The sequence below is a fragment of the Erythrolamprus reginae genome, chromosome 1 (genome assembly GCF_031021105.1).
Source record: "Erythrolamprus reginae isolate rEryReg1 chromosome 1, rEryReg1.hap1, whole genome shotgun sequence".
Lineage (NCBI taxonomy): Eukaryota > Metazoa > Chordata > Lepidosauria > Squamata > Dipsadidae > Erythrolamprus > Erythrolamprus reginae.
In genome coordinates, this window is record NC_091950.1 from 126005572 (window position 1) to 126021153 (window position 15582).

Here is a 15582-nt window from a genome sequence, read left to right on the forward strand (position 1 = left end):
ATATCCATTTGACACTTTATTGTGTTTGCATGATGACTTTAACACAGTTGTGTAAGCTAAACAGTTATGTGGAAAGAGAAGTTTGTGCTTTGACTTCACATCTCTGTATTGAATACTAACTCTGTCATTTGCTGTTGTGTTTTACTTACAGTTCTGACCCCCAAAATTTACAAAATTGAATGTAAGCCCCCTGTACCTGAGTGTGGGAAACCCCTCACACTGAGATGCTTATTGACAGAATACCATCCACCTGAGTGTGACATTTGTTGGACAAAGGGCTTTGAAAAGCTCACGGATGCTACAATTAAAACAGAGCCACCGCAGTTGGACAGAGTATCAAAGTGGTACTCCAGGGCAAGTGAAATAACCTTTACACCCAGTGCAGAAGACCATGAAATGGACTTCTTTGTTGAAATACATCATTGCAACATAATTTTACGGAATGGGTATATAGTCCTGCTGAAAGGTGATTGCTATCATTGTTTCAAATAATCTATGTCCCTTGTAGTATCTATGGATATTCTCAGTCATCCAGGTCATGGTTGTCCAAAAGGTACTTTTTTCAACAGGCAACTGGGCTTTCTGGTTTTTCTTTGAACACATTTTGTTTTTCATTCAAGAAGCTTCTTCACTTCTGACAGGATGCTTGGAAATGGATTTATACTCCTTGCAGACAGTGGATTGTTAAGGTCACCTGGAGGTTTATCTGTATCATCAGAGTCACCTGACTGGTGCAAATAGGTGTGGAGCTGCCTTGGAACTGTTGAAATAACTTTGTTGTAGAAAGGAGATAGATGATGTCATATCCATCCCCCTCTGTCGAGAGAGGGCTGTTCAGTAAATAGCCTTTTTAAGTCTTCTTTCAAACTAGTGTTCCTCTCTGTCCAAAATATGTTGTCTTCAAATGAATGGCCTGTGTCTTTTAAATGCAGATGGACTGCTGAATCTAGTCCTGGTGTGTTTGTTCTCTTATGTTGTGCCATGTGTTTATGAAGTGTTTGTTTTGTTTCCCCAATGTACAACAACCACTTGTATAACAAAATCTTCTGTGCACAAAATCCAACCGTGCCTTCTACAACTTCATAAATAACAAACTCAAGGACTTGAGATCCTTCCCTTCATTAAAAAGACTGAACAACAAAGAATGCTACAATAAAACAGTCAAAGTTAACCTCTTCAACATGTTCTTTGGCTCAGTCTTTGTAAACAGCAACGGCTCATGCCCCAAATTCCCTGATGATTTAACCCAAATAGACTTCACTGAAGACAACATTGAAAAAGCATTGTGCAGCGTAAAACCTTCTCTGTCAATCGGACCTGATGCATTATGTGTATACTTCCTAAAAAAGCTCTTCATAGCCATAGGTGAACCACTAAGCATAATCTTTGAAAAATCTAATAGGACCTGTTCCAGTATTGGGTTCCTACCTGGACATGTGTGTGTAGTTTCAGTAGCAAAAATGGAGCTGCGCGCACAGCTCCAGATGACCGGTGGGCGGGCACTTGCATCGGAGCAAGATTTGGCTTCTGTATATGCGCAGGAAGCAAAATTTTGTGAGAGGATGCATGACTACGAGAGATTTTGGTGATTTTTGGCAATATTTGCACAGAAGCAAAAAAATTGCTGAAATCATATGTGCCCATGTGTCTTCTCGCAAGATTTGCTAACTGTGCATGCTCAGAAGCCAAATCCCGCTCTGATGTGTGTGTGCACGCCTGTAACCCAGAACTGCATGCACATCAGCACCACTAGTAGAAGTAAGTTGCAACCCCCACCTGACCAATTCCCTACCAAACTTATGGTCACTTGCCATGGTCATCCCCATCTTCAAAAAGGGAGATCCCAGTCTAGTAGAAAACTACAGACCAATATCTCTATGCTGCATCGCATGCAAAGTCATGGAATCAATCATAAACCAATCCATTACCCTCCACCTAGAAACAACAACCTACTTTCAAACAAGCAATTCAGTTTCAGGAAAAAATTATCCTGCAATCTACAACTACTACACTGCAAAAACATATGGACCTCAAAACCTGACCAGGACAAAACCATAGATGCAATTTATATAGACTTCTGTAAAGCCTTCGACTCAGTAGTTCATGATAAACTACTTCTGAAACTGAAATCCTGTGGCATCTTTGGACCCCTATATGACTGGATTACTGTGTTCCTGTCAAACAGATGACAAGTGGTTAAAATAGGGAGCACCCTATCTAATCCCATTCCTGTTAACAGTGGTATACCCCAAGGCAGCGTAATATGACCAACCATGACCTAGATGACTGTGAATCTCCATAGACAGTTGTTAAGGTAGTAACCTGATTGTTAAATCTGGATTTCCCATTAACTTTACTTGTCAAAAGGTCACAAAAACTGATCACATCACACTGGGATTCTGCAACTGTCATAAATAGGAACCAGTTGTCAAGATAGATAGATGACAGAGAGCAATAGCAATAGCACGTGGACAGTTATACTGCTTTACAGTGCTTTATAGCCCTCTCTTAAGTGATTTACAGAGTCAGCATATTGCCCCCAACAATCTGGGTCCTCATTTTACTGATCTCGTAAAGATGGAAGGCTGAGTCAATTTTGAGCCTGGTGAGATTTGAACTGCCAAACTACTGGCAACAGAAGTAGCTTGCAGTACTGCAGTCTAATTTCTGTACTACCACAGCTGTAGCAAGCAAGCAAGCAAGCAAGCAAGGAAGGATGGAAGGAAGGAAGGAAGGAAGGAAGGAAGGAAGGAAGGAAGGAAAGATGACAGATAGATAGATAGATAGATAGATAGATAGATAGATAGATAGATAGATAGATAGATAGATAGATCAAATAGATGATAAATAGATAAACAAACTTTATGGTATTGTTACACATATTTAACTTCTAAGTTCATATCAATATACAATAACATGCCATCTATTAATGGGTGGAAACATACCAAATAGTGAGAAGCACTGATATCTTACTGCATGACCAACATATGTACACCAAAAGCAGGGAAACAGAAATAATTGCTATTTGCCTAAATCAGTTGAGAGCTGGTTTCATGTATTAGCACTGTTCTATGGGAAATAGTGTTGTTAATCATTTATAACAGCACAAGTTCTGGTTGAATGATGATTCCTTCTTTGTTGCGGTAAAAATATAATGTTAACAATTATTCTTATCACATTTGATGCTCTGTATATTAGGGTATTGTTTGCATTTAACAGTGATTCCTTGTCTAATGTTGATTTCTCTGTTTTGTCACATTTATAGATTTTCCCAAACTTTCAAATATTGTTATTGAACCAAGTGATGCAGATTATGGAGAATGGGTAACTTTAACTTGTGATGTCACATATTTCAATTCTAAAGAAATTGGTACTCAGTGGTTCCTGGGAGATAATTCAAAACTGAATGGTGCAATCACAGAGGATTTAGACATGATCTATAAAGATTGTTACAAATTAACTTCTATATTTGAATTTAAAGCTACTGCTTCAGTTTGTGATAAGGCCATTTGTTTCAAGGTGCACCATGAAAGTTTGACAAAACCTATTATAAGAGAAGTGTATCTAAAACTTCCAGGTATGTACCATTTTTTTAAAAAATAGTTTTTTTCTGATGTTCATTGGTGAAGCTTTTATGTTTTTTAGGCTTTATTAAAAGGAATAGAATTTTAACAGGTGAGGAGTGTGGCACAGCCTCATTTCTTATAAGTTACCCTTGAAAAGTGTTCAGAGTCTTCATCTGGTGCAAAATGCAGCAGCGCGTACAATAACGTGTGTACCAAGTTATGCCTGTATTACTCCAATTTTACACGAGCTACATTGGTTTCCAGTTGGTCTCCGAACGCAATTCAAGGTGTTGGTTATTACCTTTAAAGTCCTAAATGGCTCAGGGCCAGACTATTTATGGGACTGCCTCCTCCCTCATACCTTGCTGTGGTCAATAAGGGCTCACAGAGGGGGCCTTCTCTAGGTCCCGTCCTCAAAACAATGTCGATTGGCGGGGCCTTGGAGAGGAGCTTCTCTGTGGCAGCTCTGGCCCTTTGGAATCAACTGCCCCCAGAGATCCGCACTAAGACCCGGCTTTTGCAGCAGGTCTGGAATAAGGTTGATTGCAAGTATGTATGGTTTTTTATGACATTACTGTTTTTATTGTAGTGTTGATTTATTATTAGATTTTAACTTTTTTTATTGCTGTGGTATTTATTTCTGCTGTTAACCACTCTGAGTCCATTTTGAAGTGAGCGGCATATATCTATGTCTGTCTGTCTGTCTGTCTGTCTGTCTGTCTGTCTATCTCTGTCTGTCTGTCTATCTATCTAACTATCTATCTTGTCTGTCTGTCTGTCTGTAGGTAGGTCTTGGCATATTTGGGTTTCTTCCCGTGTATGTTTCAGAGATTCCTGGTGACGTTTCGACAAGGTCCCACTCGTCATCTTCAGGCTGATGTTTTCAGCTTTGTGCTCGGGCGAACAAAGTGTGATCTGAGCTGCCATCCCTCTATAAATATTGGTGGGTGGGTGTGGCGTGCTGGCTCAGCTGCTGAATGCTATGTTGAAACTTCCTGGTTAGTTGGTGTGGTAACACCTTGAGTAATTGATGCAATTGATGTATGCAGGTTAGTTGAAGTTTGCGGATTAGGTGTGACATTCTGAGTAGTTGTGGCAGTTGGAGCCTGCAGACTAGTCAGCTGTTTTTTTATGTCTGTGGTGTAACATCGTGGTTTTGGTTTGGCTGCAAGTTTGTGGTCTAGTCATGTGCTTATGGTATGTGTCAGTTTGCTTTGTGTGTGTGTGTCAGAGGGGGGGGTGCAGCAGTTGGAGGCGCTGCTGGGGTTTGACTTCTGGGTGGTGGTTGTATTTTGTCTGTAGGGTGGGTGTGGGTTTAGGTCTGGCAAGGGTGATTGGTGGTGGTGTCCTGTGTTGTTCTGGATCTGGTGTCAGTTTTTATGGCTGGGATATGTTTGTTGATGAAGGCTAGTTTCTAGATGTCCACAGTGGCCCAGATGTGACATCTCTGGAAACAGAGATGCTCAACATCACTCTGTGAATTCGTCTCATTTTCTTTGACCATGCCACCTGGATCCCCTGGCTTTTTATCACATGTGGAAAAATATTTATGGGATACGGTTATCTTACTTATTAGTAAGATGATAGACAACCATTTCCAACCGCAATGGCACCCAAATAATGAAACATGACGACACAACACAACCCTTGTCCTTTCTAACTCAAATTGCACATCCCAATACAAACCTACATTCTCCTTCCACTGCAGATGCCTATACTATTGTATGTAATGCTGTTACTGAATTTCAAGCAAGTGCTGGAAACACAACAACAAAATGTTTGCTATGTCCAGCTTAAACAGTCAGTCATAGAGAAGGCTGCAGACATGATTTCCATTCTTTGGGTTTTGTTACAAATGGTGTAGAAAGTGTCTTCACTTTATGGTTGGTAAAAATTGTGCAGTTGGACTTATGCCAAGTTCATATGCAATCATTCCATCATGCAAGATTCCAGAGGATCAACCCTTAAAGTGTTTTCTTATATTAAAAATTGTTCTTTCATTAATCATATTAAGCCAAGTCCTGGAAACATATTATTTACATTGTCATATCTGCTCCATTATTTTTCCTTCTCATTTAGGCAAAGGGCCTGTTTTGTCTGAAATAAAGGCAACTACAGATCATCAGCATATCCTCCTTGAAATTTCCATATCACAATTTGCCCCTTGTGATATACAAGTCAGATGGTATCACGACTGGAGACAAATATCTGAAAATATCAATCCCAAGAATATTGAGATTGGAGAAGATCACTTATGGTACTTTGTTAGTAAAGTACAATTAGATCCAAAAACACTGGGCCCTGTGAAGACAATACAATGTGAAGTTAAACATTCAACATGTATTGAAGAAAAAAGCTTAACACTAAATGAAAAGGTAGGTTGGTTGGATTCATACATAAATAGTCTATTTATTGGAGTAGTATCCAGACCAGTGACTATTTTCCAAAAACTGAATAGTCAGTTGTCTCCCAATTGTTGTAATAAACCCAAAATTCTCACTAAATAATAACAATGGAAAGAGAAAACTGTAATGTAAGCAGTGTTAGCTGTATAAAGAAAAGGGCTCTGTAGTGCTTATTAGTCACTCCATCATTAACATTATTGAGTGAAAGCAAGTCTTTTGCTATATCTGTTTATATAGGCTGTTGATATCTGTGACCCACATCAGTGTTAATTTAATAAATATAATTGAATTGGCAGACCTCTGAGAGGGTTTTGGGGGACTCGTAGGGGCATAGTAAGGGGTGGGCAGGAAGTGGAATGGCATAGACCAGTGATTGCAAACTTTTTTGGTTCATGTGCCAAAAGGATGAAGCCTGGAATGGTGAAAAATGGGCAAACAGGCAGTTCGGAGAAACAGATTTCAGGGAAACTTTCTGAAGCCCCACAGTGCGAAAAACTTTTCCGAACTTCTGGTTTGCCTGTTGGACTGTTTTTTGCACTCCGGAGGGCGAAACAGCCTTCCCCAAGGCCGAAAATCAACTGGCTAGCACATGCATGTATGCTGGAGCTGAGCTAGGGCAACACCTTGTGTACTCTCCGATATGGCTCCGCATGCTACCTGTGGCACACATGCCACCGGTTCACCATCAATGTAATAGACTGACAGACTGAAGATAATGAAAAATTGTTGGTGAAGTGTCTCTAGTCCATAAATGTTTGTACCATGTTAATTTCTAACAATCAGAAGATTCTTAGTATGCTTGCTAGAATGGATTCTACTCAGAAGCAGTGGCATCTGCAATGATGCTCAAACCAATCCATACAGGGGCAGATTCCCATTACTGCTGCTACCGGTGCACTGCACATGAAGCTTCACTTCTGTGTGTGCACGCACATGTCCCAGCGAGATTTTGCTTCTGTGCATGCGCAGGAAGCAAAATCTTGTGTTGGGACATGCGCAAGAGAGACATTTTGGTGAAATTATTTTTTTTGCTTCCATGCATTGTGCAGAAGCGAAAAATTGCGAACATCTCAAAATCTCGCTGGGATACATGCGCACAGGAGAAGCAAAGCTGCGCATGCAGCTCAACTTTTGCCATTGGTGCGGTGTCCTTTACTGTTCCGGTAGCAACCCAATGCTGAATCCATCTGATGAAAACATCCCATTAACATGATATAAGTCTTGCCCTTTTTATATGTTAATTATGACACTGCACACAGGTTGAAAAGGAGAATTTGTGGCACAATATGCTATTATTTTAACAAAAACAGTCACTGGATTTTATTGTCACCCACAACTGTGGTTATTAAGAAATATAAAAATCCTAATAGGAAGCTTAAGTACACCATTCTTTTCCTTTTGCAGTTAAATGTTGAATATATCAAACAGCAATTTATTTTTTTAAATAAATATTCCTTCCATGGTTCTTGATCCTACAACAACATGGAATGCTCTTTCTGAAAGACAATTGAGAGTGGTTGACTGATTTACTATACTTACTGGTAGATTATTGTGATATGACTTAAAATATGTTCCAAAGCTTAAATGAGTTGACTTGATTGTTCTTTCTCTTCCAATTCCAAAATTTCTTTGAACTTAAGGAAATCCAACACTATCACGATGAGCCATTACCATTACGTACTCTTACAAGGTGAGTATTAAACTTTGAATACAAGTAAAATACAGATATGTGCATAAATTATCTTATTGGTTATAATCTGTGTTAATTTGGGACTCAGATTTATCCTTGACAGTAAGAAAAAATATGATCCAGACAAGGGGGAAGATGGTCTTTGTAGGCAGAGCAAAAAATAATCTGGGAGCGGGAATTTATAGTAAATCAAGTTCATTTTTCCTAGCAAATTGATGGACATCTCTCAGCTGTGGCTAGCTGGACTTTTGCACAGGTTCGCCAGGGGTGCCAGTTGTGGCCCTATTTGGATACGGAGTCTCTTCTCACAGTCACTCATGCCCTCATTAATTGTAGGCTTGACTACTGCAACACGCTCTTCTTGGGTCTACCCTTGAAGAATGTTCAGAGCCTTCATTTAGTCCAGCATGCAGCCACCTGAGCCATTATGGGGTTATCCAGATATTCCTATATCAGTCCAGCACTCCACGAGCTGCACTGGCTTCCGATCAGTCTCTGAATGCAATTTAAGGCACTGGTTATAAAGCTCTACATGTCTTAGGACCAGATTATTTATGGAACCGTTTTCTGCCTTACATATCCCAGTGACCGATTAGATCACACAGAGTTGGCTTTCTCTGGGTCCCATCAGCCAACAATGCTGGCTGGCAGGACCGGGGGGAAGGGCCTTCTCTGTTGTGGCTCCGGTTCTCTAGATAGATAGATAGATAGATAGATAGATAGATAGATAGATAGATAGATGGATAGATGGATAGATGGATAGATGGATAGATGGATAGATGGATAGATGGATAGATGGATAGATGGATAGATGGATAGATGGATAGATGGATGGATTAATTGATTTTAGACTTGGTTTGGCACAGAGAATTCCTTTTCTGGAAAGGTACCACCTGGGCTTTCAATATAGCCACAGCTGCTACCCCAGAGCAGAAGCAGTGAGTCCAATGGCTAGAGTTGATTTCAGAGACCTCAGCTGTGTGGTTGAGCCAAGATAGGAATTCTTTGAAGCATTAGTTTGTGGCAAGAAGAGGAGCAAAACACAATTATTTTCCCACTGTTATTGCATCTGCAGTGAGCTGTCCAGCCACCTGACTTATCTCTAATAGTTCAATCTTCCCTGGAGAAGGAAGAACCTACAAACATCTACAAAGGCCATTGCAACCATCTGTTGGATAAAATGTTTTGAATTCACTTTGAGTTAGACTTCAGCTGTGCAAAATCCTTGGACTGGGCTAATGTAGTTATATTGTGAAGAATTTGAACCTGCTGGATCACAGGAAATGGATAAAGTCTTCAGTACTGTAAGTGTAGCCAACTGTATACTAGATCCATGTTTACCTGGTTGGATTATGTCTTCCAAGTGGGGATATATAATTGTTCCCAGCAAAAATAAATGCTTTTATTACCTTTAAAATAATAGAAGTTTAAAGAGGTAGTAGTCCATCCCCTCCGCAGGATGAACTTTGCTGGATGGAGCAGTATTGGACAATCACAGTTTACATTCCTTTTACTCTTAATCCCATTTCGATGAGGTGTGGGCTACTGCTTGGACCGGGGGGGGAGGACTCAGTGGAGTAGCGAAAATGGAGCTCCACTCCAGAGCACCCAATTTGCACTGAAAGATGTTGAAAGAAAATGCAGGGCATCCTGCATAAGCCACGCCCACAGTGAGGTAGTAAAAAGTTTGGTAGCCCTACAAATTTCATGTACGTTTGTATTCTAGTAAAACCAGAGACATTTTATTGAAATAGCTCCTTTTAAGTTTTTTTAATTTTTAATTGATTATTATACTTTTTTGTATATACCATTTTTCAAACCATTTGAAAAGATATTAATATGTTTTGTTTACAGGATGCTATCAATTTAAAATTTTGAAAAAATTTGAAAAGTAATTATATTTGTACTTTTAATAAAAAAATTAAAACATTAAATTTATACATTTATTTAAAAATTGCCACTTTTGTCCTCCATTCTTTTTTAATGGGCAGTTTTATACTTGTTTCAAGTACAGTTCATTTAATTAAAATTGTAAACTCCTGTAATACAGTGCAAGATTTTCAATAGGAAGTACCAGTCAAGTGTCAGTCCTAGAGGCCATCTTTTTCTTTGGAACTTCAGGGCTGCCACACTTAATGCTGTGGGAAACTGGGAGGGGGAGTGCATGGAGTTGTGGGGATATCTAGCCATAACAACATTCCTGTCCCTGAGAGCCAAGGACATTTGGCCTGCACCTGGAGTGGCATGACTATGAGGCATCTCCAGTTGGGATGGTGCCTTGATTGGACTATGTGATGGACATTTGGGTGCAGGGGAAGGGACTTGGGCTTTTGGGTGGGGAAAACCTGGAAGCTTTCAGATTCAGGGTTTCCCAGATGTGCCAATATGACATCTCTAATAAAATGGAGGAATTTCTAACTTTGGAGTCTTCTTTCATTGGGGGTGTTACTTGGAACCCGCACATTAACCTGAATCTCCATGAAAACTTTAACCAGCTCCTTGATTTCTGGGGTGCTGTCCAGGATACTGAGCCCTAAGCACTGACCCGACACCGGGCGGCATTAAGACTCGGAGAAGATGGAAGAGAGAGACTAGTTCAATGGTCTACATCAAGTCCCTTCATCTGTGGTGAAGACAGCAGAGGCTGCCAAAGCAGAACACCAACATATAAAGCTAATCAAAATTCTGCAAATTATCTAATTAGAACAGGAATAGCAGATGCTTTTTATCAAGCATCCATCCCAGCCTTGCCGATCCAGCCATCTTACTTAAAAAACACACATAGAGGAGAGGGGTGGGGTCAATGGCCGCAGCAACATGGAGCTGCCCTCGCCCTCTTGAGGGCAGCTCTGAATCCCCACCGTCCGGGGGTCTCGGTTCTGCTGAACCAGGCCCGATCCTCCCCAAAGGGTAGGTGGCAAAGGGGATGCTATCGGGTGCCTGCTAGGGGGTCGGCAAATCCCCACCAGCTGAACCAACCTGGTTTCACGCCGGTGGTGGTGCGAGGCTGCCATGCCTGTGCCAACACCAGCCACGGGAGACAATGCAACGCAGGAGATTGAAGAAGAGCAATAATATCTGGGAAGAGAAGAAAACTATAAGCATTGTGCTGGAGAGGTTGGAGCGCTAAGACATTTGAAAAGGATATTTTGAATATTTTTTACAAACGGAAACAGAACGCCGGAAATGAGATCGCAGCAACTGCTCATTATGGAGGCATATAGAGGAAGCGTGGAAATTTTAGCATAATTGCCCGATATATTTTCTCTTCTTTTTCGAAGAGTTTTAGAGGCTTAAAATATCACACTTGAATCTGGGCTCTATTCGGATATTATTTGGATTATGTTTCTTCTTTGTTTCTCGAAACTATTTCCCTTTGTACTTAAGGAAGAGAGGTAAGCTTCGTGTATGGTCTGCCATCTTCTGGATCTGAGGAGACATTACATCGAGACTTGAGATTTGTATTTGTAAAAGAACACAACACATGGTTTCGGGTTTGGAAGGATCGGCTTTCATTGTTATGTACTTTCCCTTCAAGAATGATATCAGCATTGTTTTGGAACAGAGGAACTTTGCGAAGGAACTTTGCAGAGACGTGGTTACATAATTTGGCAAGAGAATAAAACTTTACATAGTGTTCTTTTTTCCCTCTATAAAAAAACAGATTGGAGCACAAAATAACAGCAGAAAGACTTAAAGAAAAAAAATTGAAAGGATGATAAATTACTATTACGTACAGAAATTAAATTAAGAATTTAAAATATATGAAATGAAGTAATGATATAAGGATGTAAAGGATTTATAAATATATTAATTATGTTATAAGGATGTAGTGATATATATTTAGGTGGGGAACAAAGGTATCTTGCAGAAATATGCTTACATAAGAGGATAAGAGAATAAATTTTTATATATTGTTTTCTTTTACATCAGAGATAGTTTGAAATTATGTTTGGAGTTAAATTTAGAAAAAGAACTATGGGGTGAAATATGTCTGACAATATATAACAGCAATTTTAAGGAAAAAGTTTTAAGGATGTTACAATATGGTTTCTTATAAGAATTAAAAATGTATAAAAAGATGTAATGATATAAAGAGGCAATGAGGTAAAGATGATAATTCAACAGGTTTTTATAATAAGGGTTTTTTGTTGTTTTATTAAATTGGATTGTTACGTTTTTTTTTTTATCAAAATCCAATAAATAAATAAAATAAATCATTGTTGTTAGCTGCCCCGAGTCTGTGGAGAGGGGCGGCATACAAATCCAATTAATAATAATAATAACAATAATAACAATAATAACAATAATAATAATAATAATAATAATAATAATAATAATAATAATAAATTTAATTTTCAATTGGTTTTGACTACAAAAAATTATAATGTCAAAGGGTCTTCTTTTCTTTTCCTCACTATTTGGGTTTTCTCTATTTTTTCACAATTTTCCCATTTTTAAAAAATTCTTTTTTCCTTACCTTAAATTTTTTTCTTTTACTTTTTCCTTTCATAATTCCTTTATAAAGGAATTATTTTTAATTAGGTTTAGTAATTTGGTTAATTTGGCAATATTTTGAGATATTATTCGGCTTTTTTCCCCTTGAAGGAAATAACTGGAAGGTATTTGAGGGGGGGGTTCTTTAGAGATTTTCTGGGCAATTACCTCTAAAAAAGGTTAATAACTATACATGAAAATTGATATTGAGGAGTTATAGAGAAATTTGAATTATTACAGCCTAATTAATCTAAGATGAATAAAAAATGTGAAACAGTTTAAAAGGTGTATTAGCTGATAGCATATTAGTACAATATAAGAAAGTTGAGCAGCTATTTTTTTGTCCAGATGTCAAAAGTAAAGGAGGTAGCACTGGATCTGTAGACTGTATTCTTAAAACTGAACTATTGTGAAGCAATTTGATGTTGTTGGTATTTTACTTTGTATTGTGATTGGAGAATTTTTTTAAAAAAAATTGCCGAAAAAACCCTCCACACATAGAAAGAACACCCTGCTAGGAACTGTTTGTACATGTAAGAAATCTATGCTTCTGAAGTTATTGCTCATTAAATTGAAGAGCCACAAACTGAATTTGATATTCTATCTTTTATTAGCCACATTCTGGGACAGAACCTATAATTTTGTATTATATAACCCCTTCTTGTCACATAATCAAAAATAGTACACAGCATCATTTGCTGCACAGTGACTGCACAGTAATGTCTAAACACATTTCAAATTTGCAGAGTTGTCTTCTCATTAATCAAAATGCCTCAGAATACACTGCCTCAGAAATGGGATATACTGTATTTAATCCATGGATTTAATTTAAAGAAACCGGTGTTAGTTCAGTCCTTCTTCAGGATGTCTTTCTTCAGGATGTCACTGTGGCCGAGGTGGGTTCCTCCTAGATTGCACCGGTTCCATAGAACTTGTAGCAAACTACTGGTGAAGTCATAGTGACATCACAGAATCAGTTCTGTCAGTGCCAGTCTGTTGATGTCGCCATCTTTTTTGGGGGGAGGGGATTTTTTTCTGATTTTTTTTTCTTTCTGTGCATGTGCAGAAACTGAGCTTCCGGCACTGCTCATGCACTGCCATCTTGTTTTCAAATATATATTTTTTAATTTTTAAAGAAATTTTGGTATTGTGCATGCACACACATGCAATGCAACCCCGCAGTGTGAGAGGAAGCAAACCGGCGGCAAGGCAGGTTAGAACCCACCCCTGCACTGTGGCTTGCTCAAGAAACCGTGGTTAAAATAACCCACTGGTTAGAGCAGTGTTTCCCAACCTTGGCAACTTGAAGATATTTGGACTTCAACTCCCAGAATTCCCCAGCCAGCATTCGCTGGCTGGGGAATTCTGGGAGTTGAAGTCCAAATATCTTCAAGTTGCCAAGGTTGGGAAACACTGGGTTAGAGCAATGGGTGACTTCAGCACCCAATAAACCTGGTATTTTGACTTTCTCTTTTCTAAAGATGTTTTCTTGAATTATAAGCTTCAAACAGCATAGGACAGTGATGGCAAACCTTTTAAGTTTGGGTTGCAGTTTGGGTGTGAGTTTTATTCTGGTCAGTGGCTTGCCTAGATAGAACACCTTCTTTGTTTCTCTGATTGCTTCTCTCTTTCAAGGCTGAAGGAAAGCAGTTGAGCTTTTCTAGTAGGAGCAAGGTGAGCAACAGGTAACATGAATTATTGCTGCAATATTTCATAATGAGGAAAAAAAATCCAGAATGGAAGGTAACAGACTGGGAATCCAATTATGTAAAATATCCATGTGGTGATTTCTGAGGAGAAATTATTTTTGCTTTGCTACCGAAAATAAATCTGTTTAATGTTTAATGAAGTTGAGTCAAGTTTAAATTTAAACATTTAACAAAGGAGGCAGGAGTTTAGGGTTATTTTCCTCAACCTCCTTATTGAGGAGTGTGTGCTTGTTTATTCCCACTTAGTTATGACGTGACTCAGAAGTCCATCAAGAAACAGCTGCTGGAATGCCCCCTGTGTGGTGAGGGCTCCTCTGACTAGAGGCCATGTCTTGAGGACATGCCAAAGTGTTTACTCACTCCACTGCTTTGAGCAACTCTGCTCCTATTACACCAACTCTGGATTCTTTGCATTTGCAATCCATGAAGCACCAAGGGACTGTCTAGCCTGTGGCCTTCTAATATGTGTACCTTTAACAGAAGGAAAACATAAGCAAGGAAACTTACTTTAACCAAGGCAAACAAACTCTGCATCTCACCTTTTATTTGTGTTAACGTTTTAGTCAATTCTTCTTCCCTCACAAACGTTCATCTGTTTCTCACATGGCTGGAATTGTGTCACCTAACTTGATGCAGAGGGCCTTTGGATCATGTTGTGATGGTCTCAATACCTACCTAGTAAAGGAGGCACCGTGTTTGGTTCTTATGGTTCACACATCCCTGCAGGTTCTTTCAGGAGTTGTCCAATGATCAAGTTGGCCATGGTGAGAGATTACCCCCTTCATAAAGATCTCCCCCAAAAATGCATTAGAAGACAAGAGTGCCCACTGCAATTCTCTGCCTCGGAGCTCAGCCAGAAACTCACACACAATAACTAACAAGTGAGAACAACAGAGATGCTATTGTGTGAGATCCCTCTCCCACCTTTGTATTCAGTTCCAAGCATACAAGTTGTTATCTTAACAGCCTGTCAGGCCTCCCTATTAGGGGATATCAGCTGTGCTGAACTTCCAAATATGGGAGGGTTTCTGGATTCCTGCATGACAAACCAGGTACTTACATGTTTCAGGCTCAGCCTTATTCAGCCCAGAAGGAATAGCAATAGCAATAGCATTTAGACTTATATATCGCTTCACAGTGCTTTACAGCCCTTTCTAAGCAGTTTACAGAGTCAGCATATTGCCCCGAACAATCTGGGTCCCAATTTTACTGACCTTGGAAGGATGGAAGGCTGAGTCAACCTTGAGGCTACTGAGATTCTGCCAAACTGCTGGCAGCTGGTGGTCAGCAGAAGTAGCCTGCAGTACTGCACGCTAACCACTGCACCGCCGAAGCTCTTATTAAGTTGATGCCTACCTAGTAAAGGAGACAGGAAGTTTCAACCATGCCTCCTTCTCCATTCCATGACGCTCTCTGGATATGTCAAACTGCTATCCCAACAATTCAATGTGCTCAGACTGGTGTGGAGTGATGAGAGAAGTGATCCAATCGGCCTGAATGATTTTAGGTTGGGGAAGGCTGATTTCAACATTAATGGATATGCTGTGCCAGATGTAACGATCTTTCTCCAGGCAAAACTGAATCAGCGGATGGTGCTGTCACTAAGAAAGAATGCTGGTCTAGATAGCGCCTCCTACACTCCAGATAGATTAGTTCTGTCCAAGTGGATACGCCTGATCATCTTCTTGGCACTGTTTTAGGTGTTAGATTTCTAT

The 15582-nt window shown here is 39.5% G+C and overlaps 1 protein-coding gene across 1 annotated transcript in view; it reads left to right on the forward strand.

Annotated features, from left to right (window-relative positions):
- LOC139173944 (uncharacterized) overlaps positions 1-9617 on the forward strand; it is a 47127-nt gene extending 37510 nt beyond the window's left edge. Inside the window, exons 7-11 of the mRNA XM_070763910.1 lie at positions 152-466; positions 3266-3577; positions 5646-5941; positions 7612-7661; positions 8737-9617. Of these exons, the coding sequence (XP_070620011.1) occupies positions 152-466; positions 3266-3577; positions 5646-5941; positions 7612-7661; positions 8737-8767 (1004 nt within the window). The 3' untranslated portion in view covers positions 8768-9617. The remainder of the gene's footprint in view (positions 1-151; positions 467-3265; positions 3578-5645; positions 5942-7611; positions 7662-8736) is intronic.
- The last annotated feature ends 5965 nt before the right edge of the window (positions 9618-15582 follow it).